Below are 17,318 nucleotides of genomic sequence, written 5' to 3'. Positions count from 1 at the left end.
CATAGACTGAAGGTAAATGGATAGAAAAAGATATTTCATGCAGCTGGAAACCAAAAAAGGCAAGAGTACCTTTTCTTATAACAGATGAAATACACTACAAATCAAAGATGGTAAGAAAAGAAAGAAGATCACGACATAAAGATAAAGGGGTAAATTCAGCAAGAGGATGTAATAGTCATAAATATCGCTGCATCCAACTCCAGAGCTTTCAAGTATACAAAGTAAAAATCAATAGCTGTAAATATGTATCTTGCAATACAGTAATAGTAGGAGACTTCAACATCCCACTCTCAATAATGGACAGAAAACCAACAAAGAAATGTCAGGATTAAACTATACTGTAGACTAAACAGGTCTCACTAACATTTACAGAACATTTCACCCAACTGCTGCAGAATACACATTCTTTTTATCAGCACCCCAGAATAGACCATATCTTAGGCTGGAAAACAAGTCTCAACAAATTCATAAAAGTAGAAAGCATATCAAGTATCTTTTCTTCCACAATGGAATAACACTAGAAATCAATGAAAGAGGAACCTCAAAAATACACAAGTGCATGGCAATTAAACAATATGCTTCTGAACAAACAGTGGATCAATGAGAAATTAAGAAAATTAAGAGATTTTTTAAAATGGAAATGAAAATACAACATACTGAAATATATGGGATACAGCAAAAAAGCAAAAACAAAATCAAAATACACAAAATAGTACTAAGAGGAAAGTTTACAGCAGTAAACACCCATATCAAATAAGTACATTGAGACCAGCCTGGTCACCATGATGAAACCCCATGTCTACTAAAAATCCAAAAAAATTAGCCAGGCATGGTGGCATGTGCCTGTAATCCCAGCTGCTCTGGAGGCTGAGGCAGGAGAATTGCTTGAACCTGGGAGGTGGAGGTCACAGTTAGCCAAGATTGTACCCCTGCACTCCAGCCTGGGCAACAGAGTGAGACTCCATCTAAAAAATAAAAGGTAGAAATACTGCAAATAACCAGCTAACGGTGCAACCTCAGGGAACAAAAAAGTAAAGAACAAACCAAACCCCAAATTAGTAGATAAAAATAAATAATAAACCTCAGAGAAGAAATAAATTAAATTGAGACTTAAAAACTACAAAGGAGCAAGATCAAAAGTTGATTTTTTGAAAAGATAAACCAGATTGATAAACCTTTAGCTAGACTAAGTAAAAATAGAGAAAACCCAAGTAAATAAAATCAGAAATGAAAAGGAGAGATAACAATATTTTCTGTAGAAAGACAACAAATCATTTAAAAATATTATGAACAACTATACACCAACAATTTGGAAAACTTACAAGAAATTGATATATTTCTTATATACAATCAACCAACACCGAACCATGAAAAAGTAGAAAAGTTCAACAAATCAGTAACAACTCATGAGATCAAAGCCATAATAATAATAAATTTTTTAAATCTCTCACTAAAGAAAAGTCCAGGACCTGATGCTTCACTGCTGAATTCTACCAAACCTTTAAAGAAGAACTAATGCTAATTCTATTCAAACCCTTTAAAAAATTTGAAGAGAACACTTCTAAACTCATTTTATAGAGCCAGCGTTACCCTGATACAAAACTAACAAAAAAAGAAGACTCTAGGCCGATGTCACTGATAAACAAAGATGTAAAAATCTCCACCAAAAAATTAGCAAGCTAAATTCAACAACACATTAAAAGATTTTTCACCACAATCAAGTGAATTTATTCCAGGAGTGCAAGGATGGTTTAACATAAGTAAATCAATAAAAAAGTGATATATTACATTAACAGAATCAAGAACAAAGCCTATATGATCATGTCAATAGATGCTAAAAAATCATTCAGGAAAATTCAACATCCTTTTATGATGAAAAGCCTCAACATCCTGGATATAAAAGGAACATACTTTAACATAATAAAGACCATGCATGGTAAATCCAAAGCTAACATGATACCAAATGGGGAAAAATAGAAGACATTTCCTCTAAAATGTGGAACAAAACAAAGATGTCCACTCTTGCCACATTTATTCAGCATAATACTGGAAGTCTCAGTCACAGAAATTAGGCAAGAGAAAGACATATGGGGCATTCTCGTTGAAAAGAAAGTCAAATTAGCCTTCTTTGCAGACAATATGGTTTTATAGTTATAAAAATCTAAATACTCCACCAAAAAATGTAAGAACTAATAAACACATTCAGTAAAGTTACAGAATACAAAATTAACATATAAAAATCAGTAGCATTTATATATGCCAATAGCAAATAACCTGAAAAGGAAATCAAAAAGGCAATCCAACTGGCAATAGCTACAAAGAATATAAACTACAGGAATCAATTTAACCAAGAAGTGAAAGATGTATACAAAGAAAACTAAAACACTAATGAAAGAAATAGAAGAGGACACAAAAATAGAAATATTTTAGGCTAATGGATTGACAGAATTAATATTGTTAAATGCCCAAATCAACTACCCAAAACAATTTACAGATCCAATGTAATCCCTATGAAAATACTAATTGCATTTTTCACAGAAATAGAAATAACAATCATAAATTTTAGATAGAACAACAGAAGGCCCCCAATAGTCAAAGCTATTCTGAGCAAAAAAACAAAGCTGGAGGCACTCACATTACCTGACTTCAAAATATACTGCAAAATTATGGTAAGCAAATCAGTATGGCACTAAAACAGACACAAAAACCAGTGGAACAGAATAGAGAACCCAGATACAAATCCATGCATTTATAGCCAAGCCACTCTTGACAAATATACCAAGGATATACATTGGGAAAAGACAGTCTCTTCAATAAATGGCACTGGGAAAACTGAATAGCCATATGCACAAGAATGAAACTAGACTCCATCTCACATCATATAAAAAAATCAAATAAAAATGAATTAAATAACTAAATGTAAGACCTAAGACTATGAAACTACTAGAAGAAAACATTTGGAAACACTCCAGGATATTGGTCTGAGCAAAGATTCTTGGGTAAGACCTCAAAAGCACAGGCCACCAAAGCAAAAATACAGACAAATAGGATTATATCAACCAGAAAAGCTTCTGGACAGCAAAGGAAAAATCAACAGAGTGAAGAGACAACCCACAAAGTGGGAGAAAATATTTTCAAACCATCCATCTAATAAACAAGTTAATAATCTAGATATATAAAGAGCTCAGACAACACAATAGCAAAAAAGCAACTAATCTGATTTTAAAAATTGTCAAAAGAACTGAATAGACATTTCTAAAAAGAAGACATACAAATGGCCAATAGATATATAAATAAATGCTCAACAACACTAATAATCAGGGAAACGTAACTCAAAAAGACAATGAGATATCATCACACTTCAGGCAGAATGGCTTTTATCAAAAGGACAGGAAATAATGGATACTGGCGAAGATAAGAAGAAAGGGGAACCCTCACACACTGTTGATGGGAATGCAAATTAGTATAGTCATTATGGAAAACTGTAGGGAGGTTCCTCAAAAAACTAAAGATAGTATTACTATATGATTCAGTAATTCCACTTCTGAGTATATATCGAGAAAAAAGAAAATCCTATATCGAAGTGATAGCTGCACTGTGTTTACTGCAGCACTGTTTATAATAGCCAAAATAAGGAATCAGCCTACATGTCCATCAGTGAATGAATGGGTAAAGAAAATGTGGTGTATACACACACATATTCAGCCATAAAAAATGGAATCCTGTTATTTGTAGTAACAAGATGGAACTGGAGGTCATTATGTTAAATGAAATAAGCCAAGCACAGAAAGACAGATATCCATGTTCTCATTCATATGTGGGAACTAAAATTGTTGATCCCAAGAAGATAAGAGAGTAGATTAATGGTTACCAGAGGCTGAGAAGTTACCCTTCCCAGGATAAAGAGACATTGATTGAGTACAAATATACAATTATAAGAAATAAAACCTCGAGTTTGATAATCAATAAGGTGACTATAATCTATTTCAAAATAGCTAAAAGAGAATAATTCAGATGTTTCTGGTGTAATGAAAAGACAAATATTTGAGGTGACAGATACCCCAATTATACTAATTTGATCTTTATAAATTATATGAATGTACTAAATTATCACAAAAAGGCTAGAAAATATGTACGTTATTTTCAATACAAAAATAAAATTTTAAAACAATATTAATTAAAAATAACAGTGAGATGCCACTTGTCAAATACTGAATTAGCAACGTTGTAAATGATGAAAGTATTTAGTGTCAGTGATTATTCAGTAAAATACATTCTCATGGCTGGGCGCAGTGGCTCATGCCTGTAATCCCAGCACTTTGGGAGGCCGAGGCGGGCGGATCACGAGGTCAAGAAATCGAGACCATCCTGGCCAACATGGTGAAATCCCATCTCTACTAAAAACACACACACACAAATTTAGCTGGGCGTGGCAGTGCGTGCCTGTAGTCCCAGTTACTCAGGAGGCTGAGGCAGGAGAATTGCTTGAACCCGGGAGGCAGAGGTTGCAGTGAGCCGAGATTGCGCCACTGCACTCCAGCCTGGCGCCTGGCGACAGAGTGAGAGACTCTGTCTCAAAAAAAAAAAAAAAACCAAAATACATTCTCATTTATAACTTAGAGGAGTAACATTTTTTATGGCTATTGGAAAGTCACTTTGCCAGATGGTGTTCACTGTATTGTCACAGTAATTCCACTACAAGTTATTTCCAAAAAAAGGTTTAGTTTTATGCACTATTTGTCCACTCTATATATCACGATAAAACTATTTTTAAAATAATTATCAATGTACAAATATAGATAAGATTCAAGGAGCTTAGCCACCACATTAAAAAATAATGTAATGAAATTGGGAAATAATTATGGTTTACTGGGTTTGTAATGAAATTGTGGACAAAATATTTGACTGATTATTAGAAGAAATAATACTTTTTATTTTAGTCTTCTCTGCTTGGCGCCTCTGCCATGAACTAAATATAGCCCTGAGGATGAAATAAGTGAGAATGTATATTCCAGTTTTCTTAAGTTTGAGTCATATTTTATTTTATCTATTTCCCATTTGTTTCCCTTTTGCGGATTTTGTATGAGGCTGAGACACATCTCCATTGAGGAGAATTTCTAAGTATCAGTGAGATTGCCTCGTATTCCCACCCTCTCCATGGAATGAGGCCCCTGGGGTTGCACAGACCTGAGGTTCTTATCCCATGTGGGTCCTCTGTCTTGAGGCAGGTCTCCATCTCATGGAATAAATTCTCTTCAAGAGAACCCCTTCTTCTGGATGAAACTGAAAACGGATGTTTCATGGTTAGGATTCAGACTCAAATGGCCTATCCCTTACAGGACAGTTAATGCTAAGGTTTGACACATATTAATCCCTCTGCGCTAAAATCCAATGGCCTTTTTGGCACCTATCCCTGCTAATGTATTTTTAATGTTTATTCTCCTTTTTCTTGAACCATTGAAATTCCTCTACTTTTATTACCAAGTTCTTTGCATAGTATTTACTATGTGCTGGTGGTTTTTCATACAGATGATTAATTTATTTAACTATCTTAACAACCTAATGAGTTAGTACTGTTATTATCTTTACAAATTAGGAAATTGGAGTTGGGAAAGGTTCTAGCCAAAGGCCACAAGCTAGTAAATTATACAAGTGGTGTTCAAACCACGACACCCTTGTTCTTAATCTTCCACCATGCTTCACATTTTCTATTGGTTATTTCTGCAATCTAGATTCTGAACCAAAACATACAATTACCTTCCTTCTGTCAGCTGAGATCTTTGCCTATCTGACTCATCATCTGTATTTCAGACTACAGCTTCTAAAAGATTGCATTTGTATAAATGGGATTTGTGGATTGGCTGATCCTTGATCATTCCACATGCGTCTGCATTTGGCCTGGTGCGTTCCAATCCATCTCACTCAAGGTGGCCAGTGCATTTCTCCCTCTCTGCAGGAAGCCCCCATCCTGTGTGCCCTTGGTGGCAGGTAACTCACATTTTATGCAATCCCAGTGGGGTTCTCACCTCTGTGGGGAAGATGTTTTTGTTTCTGAACTTTACACCACTTGAGAAATAGAATAAACAGAACCAGGAGAAGGAGCCCAAAGACACTAGATAAAATAAGTGCTGAATGACCTGTATAGAAATTAAACATTGATAAGTATTAAACTGGTAAATATCAAGTGTGGGTTTATATACTGGAAAAAAACTGGTTCCCTAGTTGCTGAGAAGAATGATGGCTATACGTTTCAACATATTCATGAACAGTACATAATCTCTGAGAGCTATTTTAGATGAAAGCTACCTTGGAACAACTGAATCCAAATCTATCTGTAATTCTATTGCCCTAAATTACTTCCAATTTTATACAAAAGACTCGATAATTAAACCTATTGTCTTGCATTGCATTCACTACTAAAGCACCAGGCTCAGAAAATACTAGGGCCTGATCGGTTTCTTTTTCTTTTCTTTTTCTTTCTTGCTTTGTTGTTGTTTTGAGATGGAGTCTCACTCCATCACCCAGGCTGAGTGCAGGGGCACAATCTCGGCTCCCTGCAGCCTCTGCCTCCGGGTTTAAGCATTTCCCCTGAAGCTTGAGCTGTTTCTGCCAGTCTCATAAAGACTATTTGAGAACCTAAAGATATAATTCTATCTATGAGGGTAGCATGAGAGTCTTATCATTCTCTGCATGTAAAAAGGATTTTTCTAGAGAGAAGGATTGCGTAGCAAAGCAGTCACAGAGCTACTGATGCCGCTGGCTGCCATCCACAGTCTCGTGTTTCTGCGGTCCTCGGTCTTCTTTGATTATCGTAGCAGTTTCTGCCCTCCCTTGACCTTCCATATAACCTTAGGTTATACCACCGATAGGCAGAAAACTATACCTGAGGAGGCATTCAGTGATTTCAGCGACTGTCCTGAGAGAGAGAGAGGGAGAGAAGATGTAAATGAAAGAAAAGGAGCTGGATGTCCTTCTTACACCTCCTGTGAATATTGGATGGCATTTAAAATATCACTCAGAATCCTCTTGCTTGGAAGTCTAAGGCTAAATCCAGCTTTTTTCCCCTCAAAATTGTGGTGGCTATTTTAGATAACTGTGGCACGTTATCTGATTTAGTTGGGGAAAAACATTAGTTTAACACAGCCTTTCATTCTTCAGCAAGAAGTCCTAGTAACTTCAGCTCAACTATCTGAGGCTGTTTCCCAATGTCCTTTACCCTTAGTAGGAGGCTCAGTTTAAGTGCAGCCTTTTTACACTTACCAGAGCACCTCACACCAGCATCTTCCTTGTGTCCACAGTCACTTTGTCCCCAGGGTTTGGCACGACAGTCCCATAGAAATGACTCATTTCCCTTGCACTGCATCTCATCCAACCAGATAGGTCCAGTTCCCCGGCCAAACGCAGCCTCCCTCAGGGCAGCCAGAGCAGAGCCGCAGCCCAGCTGCTGACACACCACTTCAGCCTCGGCCAGGTCCCAGGAGTCATCACACACTGTGCCCCAGGAGCTTTCGTGCCAGACCTCCACTCTCCCAGAGCACTCCGTGTCTCCTCCACGCACTCTTATTTTATCTACAAAGGCACAAAACATTGCTGTTTTTACTCCCGAAGGAGGTTGTGGGAGAATGCTAGGCAGAAAAACTTGAAGGTAGTAAATGTGTTTGATGAATATGGGTGTGGGAAGAAAGGCAGAATTTCAGTGTTACGTAGATTAGAGAATAGCTTGTAGCTCGGTGACTCACGCCTGTAATCCAAGCACTTTGGAGGCCAAGGCGGGCCGATCACCTGAGGTCGGGAGTTCAAGACCAGCCTGACCAACACGGTGAAACCCCGTCTTTAAAAAAAAAAAAAAAAAAAAGAGAATACCTGTAAAGTGAATAAGCCCCTACACGTGACTGTGGTTGGTCCTAGTCACAGTCAAGGGCTGAAGCATCTCCAGCGAGGCCAAACCAGATATTTATTTTCTACTCTAGATGTTTGAAAACAAAACATATTGATTTCATTTTCCGAAGTTCAATGTCCTATCTGACCCAAACACCCTATCTTGCCCCTCTCATTTTCACTGTTTCTCCAAATATAACTAATGTTCACTTGGCTCAAGTCTGATCTATAGACTGTTGCTTCTTCGATGCCCTCCAATTATCAGTCCTTTCTTGCCTTCACTTCGATCCTCGTAAAGTATGTATACTAAGATGATAACCACACACATTCTCTTTCCCAAATGAACAATGCCTTGGCACTAGTGACCTCTCATCACACCTACATGGCTGTGTACAAATGCAGGATCAACCTAACTCTCTAACTCCTTCAAGCCAATTCCTGAAATACTGAGCTTTGCTGCAGATAATTATAACTGGGGCCATTTTAAACTTGCTGTCAAAAAAGTCTGCAGAATCCTCAATATTTTAGAATGATATTATCATTTTTATTTCTCATTCTTCATTATTTTGTTAAATGTTCTTTCATATTCTAAGCCTCTGCCCACCAACAACATGAAGACCAAAAGAGAATCTCAGGATGTCTCTGTTGGACTTTAGTTTCCATAATAGCATAGGAAAAGCTAAAGTTTCAGTAGATAATGAACTTTTAGGTAACTTGTCTTCTTTTCCAAAGGGCTTTTTGATCTAAACATCTCATCCCCAAGTCAATTAACCTGATAACGTTCACATGCACCCTTTAAAAAATCTTTCTCCTTGTCATAAGAGCCCCTCTCCAGTTACAGTACCATGTTAACCCTTTTCTCTCTCTCATAGCAAAACATCTTGAAAAAGTTTGATTCATTTTTTTCTCTTAATTTTTGTAAATCTCTGTCTTATTAATAAATACTTTTAGACTAGCTTCTACCTCCTACTAATACAGAGTGCATCACTGAATGGCTATCTCATAATAAATTCAGAGTATGTTTTTTAATTCTACTTCTTTGCTATGGTTTGGCTGTCCCCAACCAAATCTCAAATTGTAGCTCCCATAATTCCCATGTGTTGTGGGAGGGACCTGGTGGGAAGTAACTGAATCATGGACTGGGTCTTTTCTGTGCTGTTCTCGTGATAGTGAATAAATCTCGAAAGAGCTGATGGTTTTATAAAGGGGAGCTTCCCTGCAGACACTCTTGCTTGCCACCATGTTTTAAGATGTGACTTTGTTCCTCCTTTGCCTTCCGCCATGATTGTGAGGCCTGCCCGAACGTGAAACTGTGAGTCCATTAAGCCTCGGGTATGTCTTTATTAGCAGCATGAGAATTGACTAATACATTCTTTAATCCTTTCACAAAATTGACTTGAGAAAATAAGATTAACCCAGTAGTCCTAGACATTCTTTTTAAGTATTAACAAATTACCATCCAAAATAGCTATAGTTATCTCTCTCAAATACTGAAATATAATTTTATTCCATGTATTATTAAAGATCATACGAGCTGGCAGAATTTATCCTGGTAATTTTATATTGCAACAAATCTTCAGTACTAAAATTAACAAATATAAAAAGAGCCCTAAAGAGAATCTATGGCATAATATCATTCATATTCATATAGATGCAAAATTTTCATGTAAAATATGGAAAATTAAAACGAGATAGTTGAAATCCAAAATTTCAGGTAATATAATGGATTAAATGGAAAAATAGATTTTGGAAAGAAAATATTGAGAAATATCCTAAAATAATTTTCTGTATGCTTAAGGATATTTAATGTGATGTTAACTAAAACGGAAAAATAATTTGAATTTTCTAAATGTCCAATCACAGGCATGTGGTGCATGAGATTATAGCATATCATATGGTAAAGAAATATGCTTTAGTGTGAGAAAATATTACTGAATCAAAAGAGCAAGCAGCACAAATACACATTGTATAACATTTTTGCAGTAAAATACATGAATATATATAAAATGCAAATGCATATATGATACACAAGAGTATAACTTCAGCTAATATGGCATCCACTGATCATGGCATTATAGGTGATATTTGTATTTTTTTCAAGATTTCTGTTTGTTTTTTTTTTTTTCAAATTCTTGTTTGGGGAATTATGTGATAAAATTATAATAGTAAAAGGAAGCAAAGTGCTTAAAAATATAAATCACAGGCCAGGCACGGTGGCTCACGCCTGTAATCCCAGCACTTTGGGAGGCCAAGGCAGGTGGATCATGAGGTCAAGAGATCGAGACCATCCTGGCCAACATGGTGAAACCCCATCTCTACTAAAAATACAAAAATTAGCCGGGCGTTTGGTACATGCCTGTAGTCCCAGCTACTTGGGAGGCTGAAGCAGAAGAATCCCTTGAACTTGGGAGGCGGAGGTTGCAGTGAGCCGAGACTGCGTCACTGTGCTCCAGCCTGGCAACAGAGCAAGACTCCATCTCAAAAAAAAAAAAATGTATATATATATATATATAAACCACAAATGGACAATATTCATAAATAATGTCAATATCCACTACTAACCAAATACATGCAAATTATGTTGAAATAGGTAAAATTTTAATTTGGGAATTACGTGTATGTCTGTGTGTGTTTCTCTCTGTGTGTAACATTGGTAGGAAGGGTGAAATAAAATCGATGCTCTCATATACTGGTGATAAGAATGAAAACTGACACCATAGGCTTTCTGCTGGAGTAATTAACTAGTACATATAAAGATACACAAAAAATGTTCCCTCATTTTACCCACTCATCATGAGACTAGAAATATAACCTTCAGATATAATCAGAGATTCACTGAAAATGAATAAGGGTGCTTATGATGACATTATTTATACTAGTTTGACAGTGAGATATAGCCTTAAAACCAATAATCACATGATTGTGTTCACATGATAAAATACTGCATGCCATTTGAAGGCTATTTATTGAAATTAGAATATATTTACAGTATACTTTTACATATAAAAGTAGGATACAGAAATCCTACTTTATGCATATGTGGTATTATACATGTATAAAAATACATTATATACATATATATCATACTGTATATACATATACACATATACAGTATCTACATTTTATATACACTATCATAACTTTAAGTTTTTGAACAAAAGATAGACTAATAATGTTTCTGAATATTGGTAAAGGTTATTTTTGATAATCAGATTAAATGTGAAATGAATTTATTATTTATAATTGTACAATTTCTAAAATCTCTACAATAAACATATTAAATTTTAATCAAATAGGACATTTACAAGTGCCTTACAAATAATCAAGTAACTTCTCGTAGTAAAACGTTCTGCAGGAAAAAATAAAGGTGTTTAATCTCCCCAAATAATTTACATTTCCTCAAAAGTTCTGAGCCTTCTAGAATTTCTAAGACAAAACATATTCTATTTTTCATTTTTTAAAACCCTATAATTGTTTATGAGTTGTTATCCTTTTAAAACCAAACCAAAATAATAAAATTTCAATATGCCACAGATGTGATAAATCACCATTTATTGTCATGTACTTTTCAGTGAGTCTGCCATGTGCTCCTGGATGGAAAGATTTGCTATTTTCGGTAAATTATATTCCACAGGGTTTCAGTGACAGCCCGTGTTCAGAACGATACCCACCTTCACATGTGATCCAGGTCTCTTCTGCTGGGCTAGAGATTCTTCGCTCCCACGGCGCAGACAGGCACTGCCATAGGGAGATATGCATTTTAGGACATTGAATGTCATCCACCCACATGAAACCAGAGCCTGTCTTAGATAAAGGGGCGGGGCTGACGACTCCATTCTCTGCACAGCCCAGCTGCCTGCACACAATCCCTGCTGTGGCTGTGGTGAGATTCCTCCTGCCAACGCTGCCCCAGGTCCCATTATAGAAGACTTCCAATCTCCCAGCACAGCTCTCCGTTTCAGTTTCACTGTAGAGCCTCAAGGCTGTGAATTCTAGAGACAAATACAAAACCTAGTGTTAAATATTTCCTTTGGAGTTGGAAAATTCCTCCCCAAGGAATCCATTTCTTCCCCTGGAAACAACATACTAGGGCTCACGCTACAATTCCATAAATCACTCTAACATATTAACAGCATATTATCTGATGGAAACTGAGGGTCTTGTGTGATTTCCGGGTTAGCGAGGGTTTCCCAAGAATAGTATTTGAGCATTAAATTTGTATCAACGAGTTAAAATGCAACATTCTACACGCTACTCTGGAACATAAATTCGATTCAGACAATTATCGGGAGGTCAATCCCATTTGCAGGGATGTCCAAGGGCGAGAATTCAGGCGCGGGTTCTCAGTTTCTGTTTCTGGTCAGGCTCACCCCTCTTTTCCGCTTACCGCTAGAGACAGAAACTAACAACCACGGCTGCAGGCTGTTAAAAGCCTAAAACAAAACGGAACAACAAAATATGGCCGACTGAACACAGTTGACAGTGTATTCTCAGACAAGTTATTCAATGTCTTTTGACCTCTTAAGGTCAAAGTGGATGTAATATAAGGTCCCTTTTTTGGGGTCCAACCTTCTCTGACAGTAAGACCAACCTTCTGTTTTTCTCAGTTATGGATGATACCCAGACAAATGAAATATGACAAATGTATTAAGAAATCAGTATAAGAACAGGATTAAAATCAAGTCGATTTTTTTTGTCTTCCTAAGCCACTTCTCACTACACTTTACAACTGTGTTGTGTGTGTGCATGTGTGTGCTCGTGTGTGTGGAGGAGGGTGAAAAGGTAGCAACACAGACCTGAGCAGATGACCCCCGCGTCCTCCTTGTGCCTGCAGTCGTGCTGCCCCCAGCCCCGGGAGGGGCACTGCCACAAGTGGGACTCCGTTCCTGTGCAGTTCAGGTCATCCAGCCAGATGGGCCCTGACCCCGCCCCAAAGTGAGCAGAGAGCGTGGCATTGAGGGCCTCTCCACAGCCCAGCTGTCTGCACACCACGTGGGCATCGCTCAGGTCCCAGCCGTCATCACAGATGCTGCCCCAGGCGCCGTCGTGATAGATCTCGACTCTCCCGGCGCAGCGGCTGCTCCCGTCCACCAGGCGGAGCTGTTTGTCCTCTTAAAGGAGAAAGGCCAGTTACTAAATCACGTTCTTTAAAGCGGCAGTGGCCGGGCGCGGTGGCTCACGCCTGTGATCCCAGCACTGTGGGAGGCCGAGGCGGGTGGATCACAAGGTCAGGAGATCGAGACCATCCTGGCCAACACGGTGAAACCCCGTCTCTACTAAAAATACAAAAATTAGCTGGGTATGGTGGCCTGCGCCTGTAGTCCCAGCTACTCGGGAGGCTGAGGAACGAGAATTGCCTGAACCCAGGAGGCAGAGGTTGCAGGGAGCCGAGATTGCGCCATTGCACTCCAGCCTGGTGCCTGGCGACGGAGCGAGACTCTGTCTCAAAAACAAACAAACAAACAAACAAAAAGCTGCAGTGTTTCCTAAGACTGATTCTGCTTACCTAAGCAGACGAAAGCACCGCCCTCCGGAACTGCAGGCAAATATGGGTGAGATAAATTTGCAGGGCATAGAAACACTGGCTGGGTCAGGTTTCCTGGTGGAGGGTGCAGGAAATAGGACAAAAGTAAGACCGAAATGCATGGAAAATGTTGAAGAGTTCTGTGATAACATGGAATGGGCAATTATGATAAGGACTTTTCAAACCCTGTCGTCTATGGAAATCATTTTTATTAATAATGTCTACTCCTAAATCCCCAAACACAGAGGTGTTAACTTCACCCTAGGAATGGCCCTAGTTATCTTTATTTCTTACATGTTACTCTGACTGTCATGCCGATCCTCCTCCCACCTGTGCCCCCATTTCTTACCCCTCTTTCCTTTAATCCCACACTCCCATATCTGGGCTATGTTGACAGTAGTTGACCATAAGCACTGTTCTCTTACCTGTGCAGTTCACAGAGACAGTATTTTCATGGATACAGGGAGGTGCTCCAAGAACTGTCATTGGACAGCTATCCAGAACTGACTCCTTCCCTGAGCAATGAAAATTGTGTCCCCAAACACGACCACTTCCTTCTCCAATATATTTTCCTCCTGTGGTTGAGACAGCAACCCCACAGCTGAGCTGTCTGCATAGAACATGGGCATCTTCTAGGTCCCAGTGGGTGTCACACAGTGAGCCCCAGTATCCAAACACCTTGAGCTCCACTTGCCCCTCACACTGGGATTTACCATTCACAAGACGGGCATCTGTATATCCTGGGGGAGACAGGGCCATAGAAGAGACATCATGACATATCAGCTCCAGCTCCATACTCCCCATCTTTAGCCCCAACCAATTAAGGTTATTAAAAATCTCACGAGAACAGACGACTCCAACTTCTCTGCCGTGCATACAAGTGCCTTCCGAATGCTGAACTGTGGGGCATAATGCAAGGTAAGTTTCACTCCCTTCACACTGGAACTTTTCGGCCCAAGTTAGACCATTCCCTTTTTCAAAGTGAGCTCCCACAGAAAGAGATATGGCCTCTCCACAATTTAATTCTCTGCACAGCACATGGGCAGCATGAAGAGAGAAATCAGAATCACAAACAGAGCCCCATGTGTCTCCATGTTTCACTTCAACAAGTCCAGAACAGGGCGTATCAGCTCCAACCAGCCTGGGCTGCCTGTGGGCTACAAAGTAGTATTTCAAAGGTTAGTTTTTCGGGTTTTCCAAAATCTATCCCTGTCTCCAATCTCCACATCTAACCCCAGGGCAGTTTTTCTCCATTCATTAGAAAATGCCATTGGTAGACGCTCAGAGAATAATATTTGCAGTACAGACTTAAGTTCATAGATCTGGATTACATACCTATTTTCTACGTCTTGGTGACCCACCAATCCTAGATTTAGAACTGAAGGAAATTAATTGCACAATTTGTTTACGTTGAAAAACACTGACTAACCTCAGCATTAAACAGTATATTAAGATTTGTAGTCATCTTAACAAGATGGTATAAAATAAGAATAGAAGGACTTCTACCTACTGGGTCAGACCCCAGGAATCTATCTAAATGAGTAATTTAAAAACAACCAAAAAATGCTGCCCATTATTCTGACTCTATCCTTTGCAGCAAAACTGCTTATATTAGCAGTGTGAGTTGTCTGTCTCCAACCCAGGCATTTTTCCAAACTCCTGACTCATTTATCCAATTTCCGTCTAGCATCTCCTCTTGGATTTCCTATAGGCATCTCAGTGTGAACTCCTTGGAGTCCTTTCAAGCACCTATCTAAAGCTGCAGACTTCCATATCTCTATTGATGGAACTCCATCATTCCAGAGACTCAAATATTTAGAAATAATTCTTGACTTCTGTTACATAATGTATCTTGCCTTTCAGAAAGTTTTGTTTTCTGCATTTTCAAAGTATGTCCACAATCCCAAAACTTCTCACCCCATCAACCCTAGCACCTGGATTGAACCACCAACATGACTTGCCTGAGTTACTGTAATAGATTCCTACAGATTCCCTATTTCTATAATTATTCCTCTATAGTTCATCTTTTAAAAAATAAAAATCCAAAGAGATCATTTAGAATGATCTATCAGGTTAAATCAGTATTCCGCCCCAAATCCTTCCATGATTCTATATTTCACTCAGAGTAAAAACCTAAACTCCTACGAAGACCTACCTGTCCCTGAGTGACCTTCCCCTGCTCATTTACCTCTTTTGGTGCTATGTCCTGATGTTTTACTTATTGCTCTTCAGCTGGATTCCTTTCTCTTCTTCAAACATATCAGGCATAATCCTGCCCCAAGGCTTTTGAACCGGCTGCATCTCCATTTGTATTTTCCTTCTGCATATATGCACACAACTGACTCTCTCATCCCCTTCAAGTCTTTGTCTGTGTTTCACCTTTTAAGTAAGGCCTACCCCAATCATTTTATTTGGAATTTCATTCTGTCCTACAAACACTGTGAATTCTATTTTCCAGTTCTATTTTTTTCTATAGCCCCTAGCATCAGCTAGTAGCATATATTTTACTTCCTCACAGAAAGTGATGTTCTTTTGAACAGTACTACCCTAGAATCTCCTATCCATAAAAAAAAATTGAGTAACTCCCCTGGAGATCATATTCCTTTTTTGTCATTACCTTATCTATTTATTCGCCTTAAAATTCAACTTTTTGGAAATAATCTATGCCTATTATCCTAACATCTTTACCTCCCGTTTCCTTCTCAACTTGAAATGATCTCCTTTTTCTAATGTGACAGAACTACTTTTATTAAATTTATTCATGACTTCTCTGTTGCTAAACTTGGTGGAAATTGTTGAGTTTCATCTACATTGGCCTCTTAGGTTTTTTCCAGAATTGATTTTCCCATCTTTTTGAAACATCTTCTTCCCTTGGTTTTAGTGATGTGACATTCTGCGACCACTGCTCCTCAGTATGCTTTTCCAACTTCTTTTATGTCAGTAAACCATTAAATATTATTGTTCTTCAGGGCTAAGAGCTCGTTCTTCTTGGATCTAGGCTTTTAAAATTCTCAATTTACATTTTATTCCTAGATTTGGTTTCCATCTACATCTCTAGGACTCTAATAGTTCTATCTCCATTCAAGACAAGTCTTCTGATCACATAAACCTTACATCCACTTTCCTCCAACCCTCTTCCTTTGATGACTGCCTTACCATCACCTCACATTTCACACATACAAAGTTGGACTCATCATCCCACCCTCTCTAACCAGCTTCTCTTCTAAGATTATCTTTCCAGATGATGAAACTGCAGTATACCCATCTGCTTAATATAGAAATCTTTATCTTTATTCCTACATTCAGTGTATCAAGTTTTGTTGTTTTCAGCTCCATAATGAGCATCCTAATCAAAATTCCATATCATCCCTAGAATTATTCAACAACATGACTCCCTGCATCCAATAGCCTCCTCTCTCCAACACACACACACACACACACACACACACACACACACACACCCTGCAGTCAGAGTGCTGTCTGTGAAATGCAAGTTTTATCATGCTTACAACCTTCAATGGTTTACCATTCACTTTAGAATAAAGTCCAAACTCCCTATTCCACAAATAACCTTGCCCTTGCCTACATATCAAGACTTTATTATAACTTTCCCCCTCGTTCACTTCGATCTAATACCTCTTCTTTCAACCATTTTTTAGTTCCTGGAATAACACGAGTTCATTCCCAAGTGTCGTACTTGAATAAAATACTACTGTTTAAAGTAATCTTCCCAACACTTCTTCATATGATTAAATCATACATATCCTTCCCATCTTTCCTTAACTATCACTTCACAGAAATATTCTCCGACTCTGCAAATAGGTAATAGCTTCTAATTATGCCTTCTCATTTCATCTTGTGCTTCTACTTCATACAATTTTAAATAAAGAATTATTTTATTATATATTTTTATTAT

The 17,318-nt window shown here is 38.2% G+C and overlaps 1 protein-coding gene across 1 annotated transcript in view; it reads right to left on the bottom strand.

The window, feature by feature from the left end:
- Positions 1–17,318, bottom strand: part of CD163L1 (CD163 molecule like 1) — an 83,778-nt gene that overhangs the window by 9,185 nt on the left and 57,275 nt on the right. The window contains exons 10-18 of the mRNA XM_017517061.2: positions 14,245–14,559; positions 13,828–14,142; positions 13,385–13,477; positions 12,675–12,989; positions 11,550–11,870; positions 7,261–7,569; positions 6,884–6,916; positions 6,027–6,137; positions 5,188–5,283 (exon numbers count right to left, since the gene is read on the bottom strand). Of these exons, the coding sequence (XP_017372550.1) occupies positions 5,188–5,283; positions 6,027–6,137; positions 6,884–6,916; positions 7,261–7,569; positions 11,550–11,870; positions 12,675–12,989; positions 13,385–13,477; positions 13,828–14,142; positions 14,245–14,559 (1,908 nt within the window). The remainder of the gene's footprint in view (positions 1–5,187; positions 5,284–6,026; positions 6,138–6,883; positions 6,917–7,260; positions 7,570–11,549; positions 11,871–12,674; positions 12,990–13,384; positions 13,478–13,827; positions 14,143–14,244; positions 14,560–17,318) is intronic.

The sequence above is a fragment of the Cebus imitator genome, unplaced genomic scaffold, assembly GCF_001604975.1.
Source record: "Cebus imitator isolate Cc_AM_T3 unplaced genomic scaffold, Cebus_imitator-1.0 Scaffold614, whole genome shotgun sequence".
Lineage (NCBI taxonomy): Eukaryota > Metazoa > Chordata > Mammalia > Primates > Cebidae > Cebus > Cebus imitator.
The sequence above is the reverse complement of the archived record's forward strand: the minus strand, read 5'-3'. Positions and strand labels throughout refer to the sequence as shown.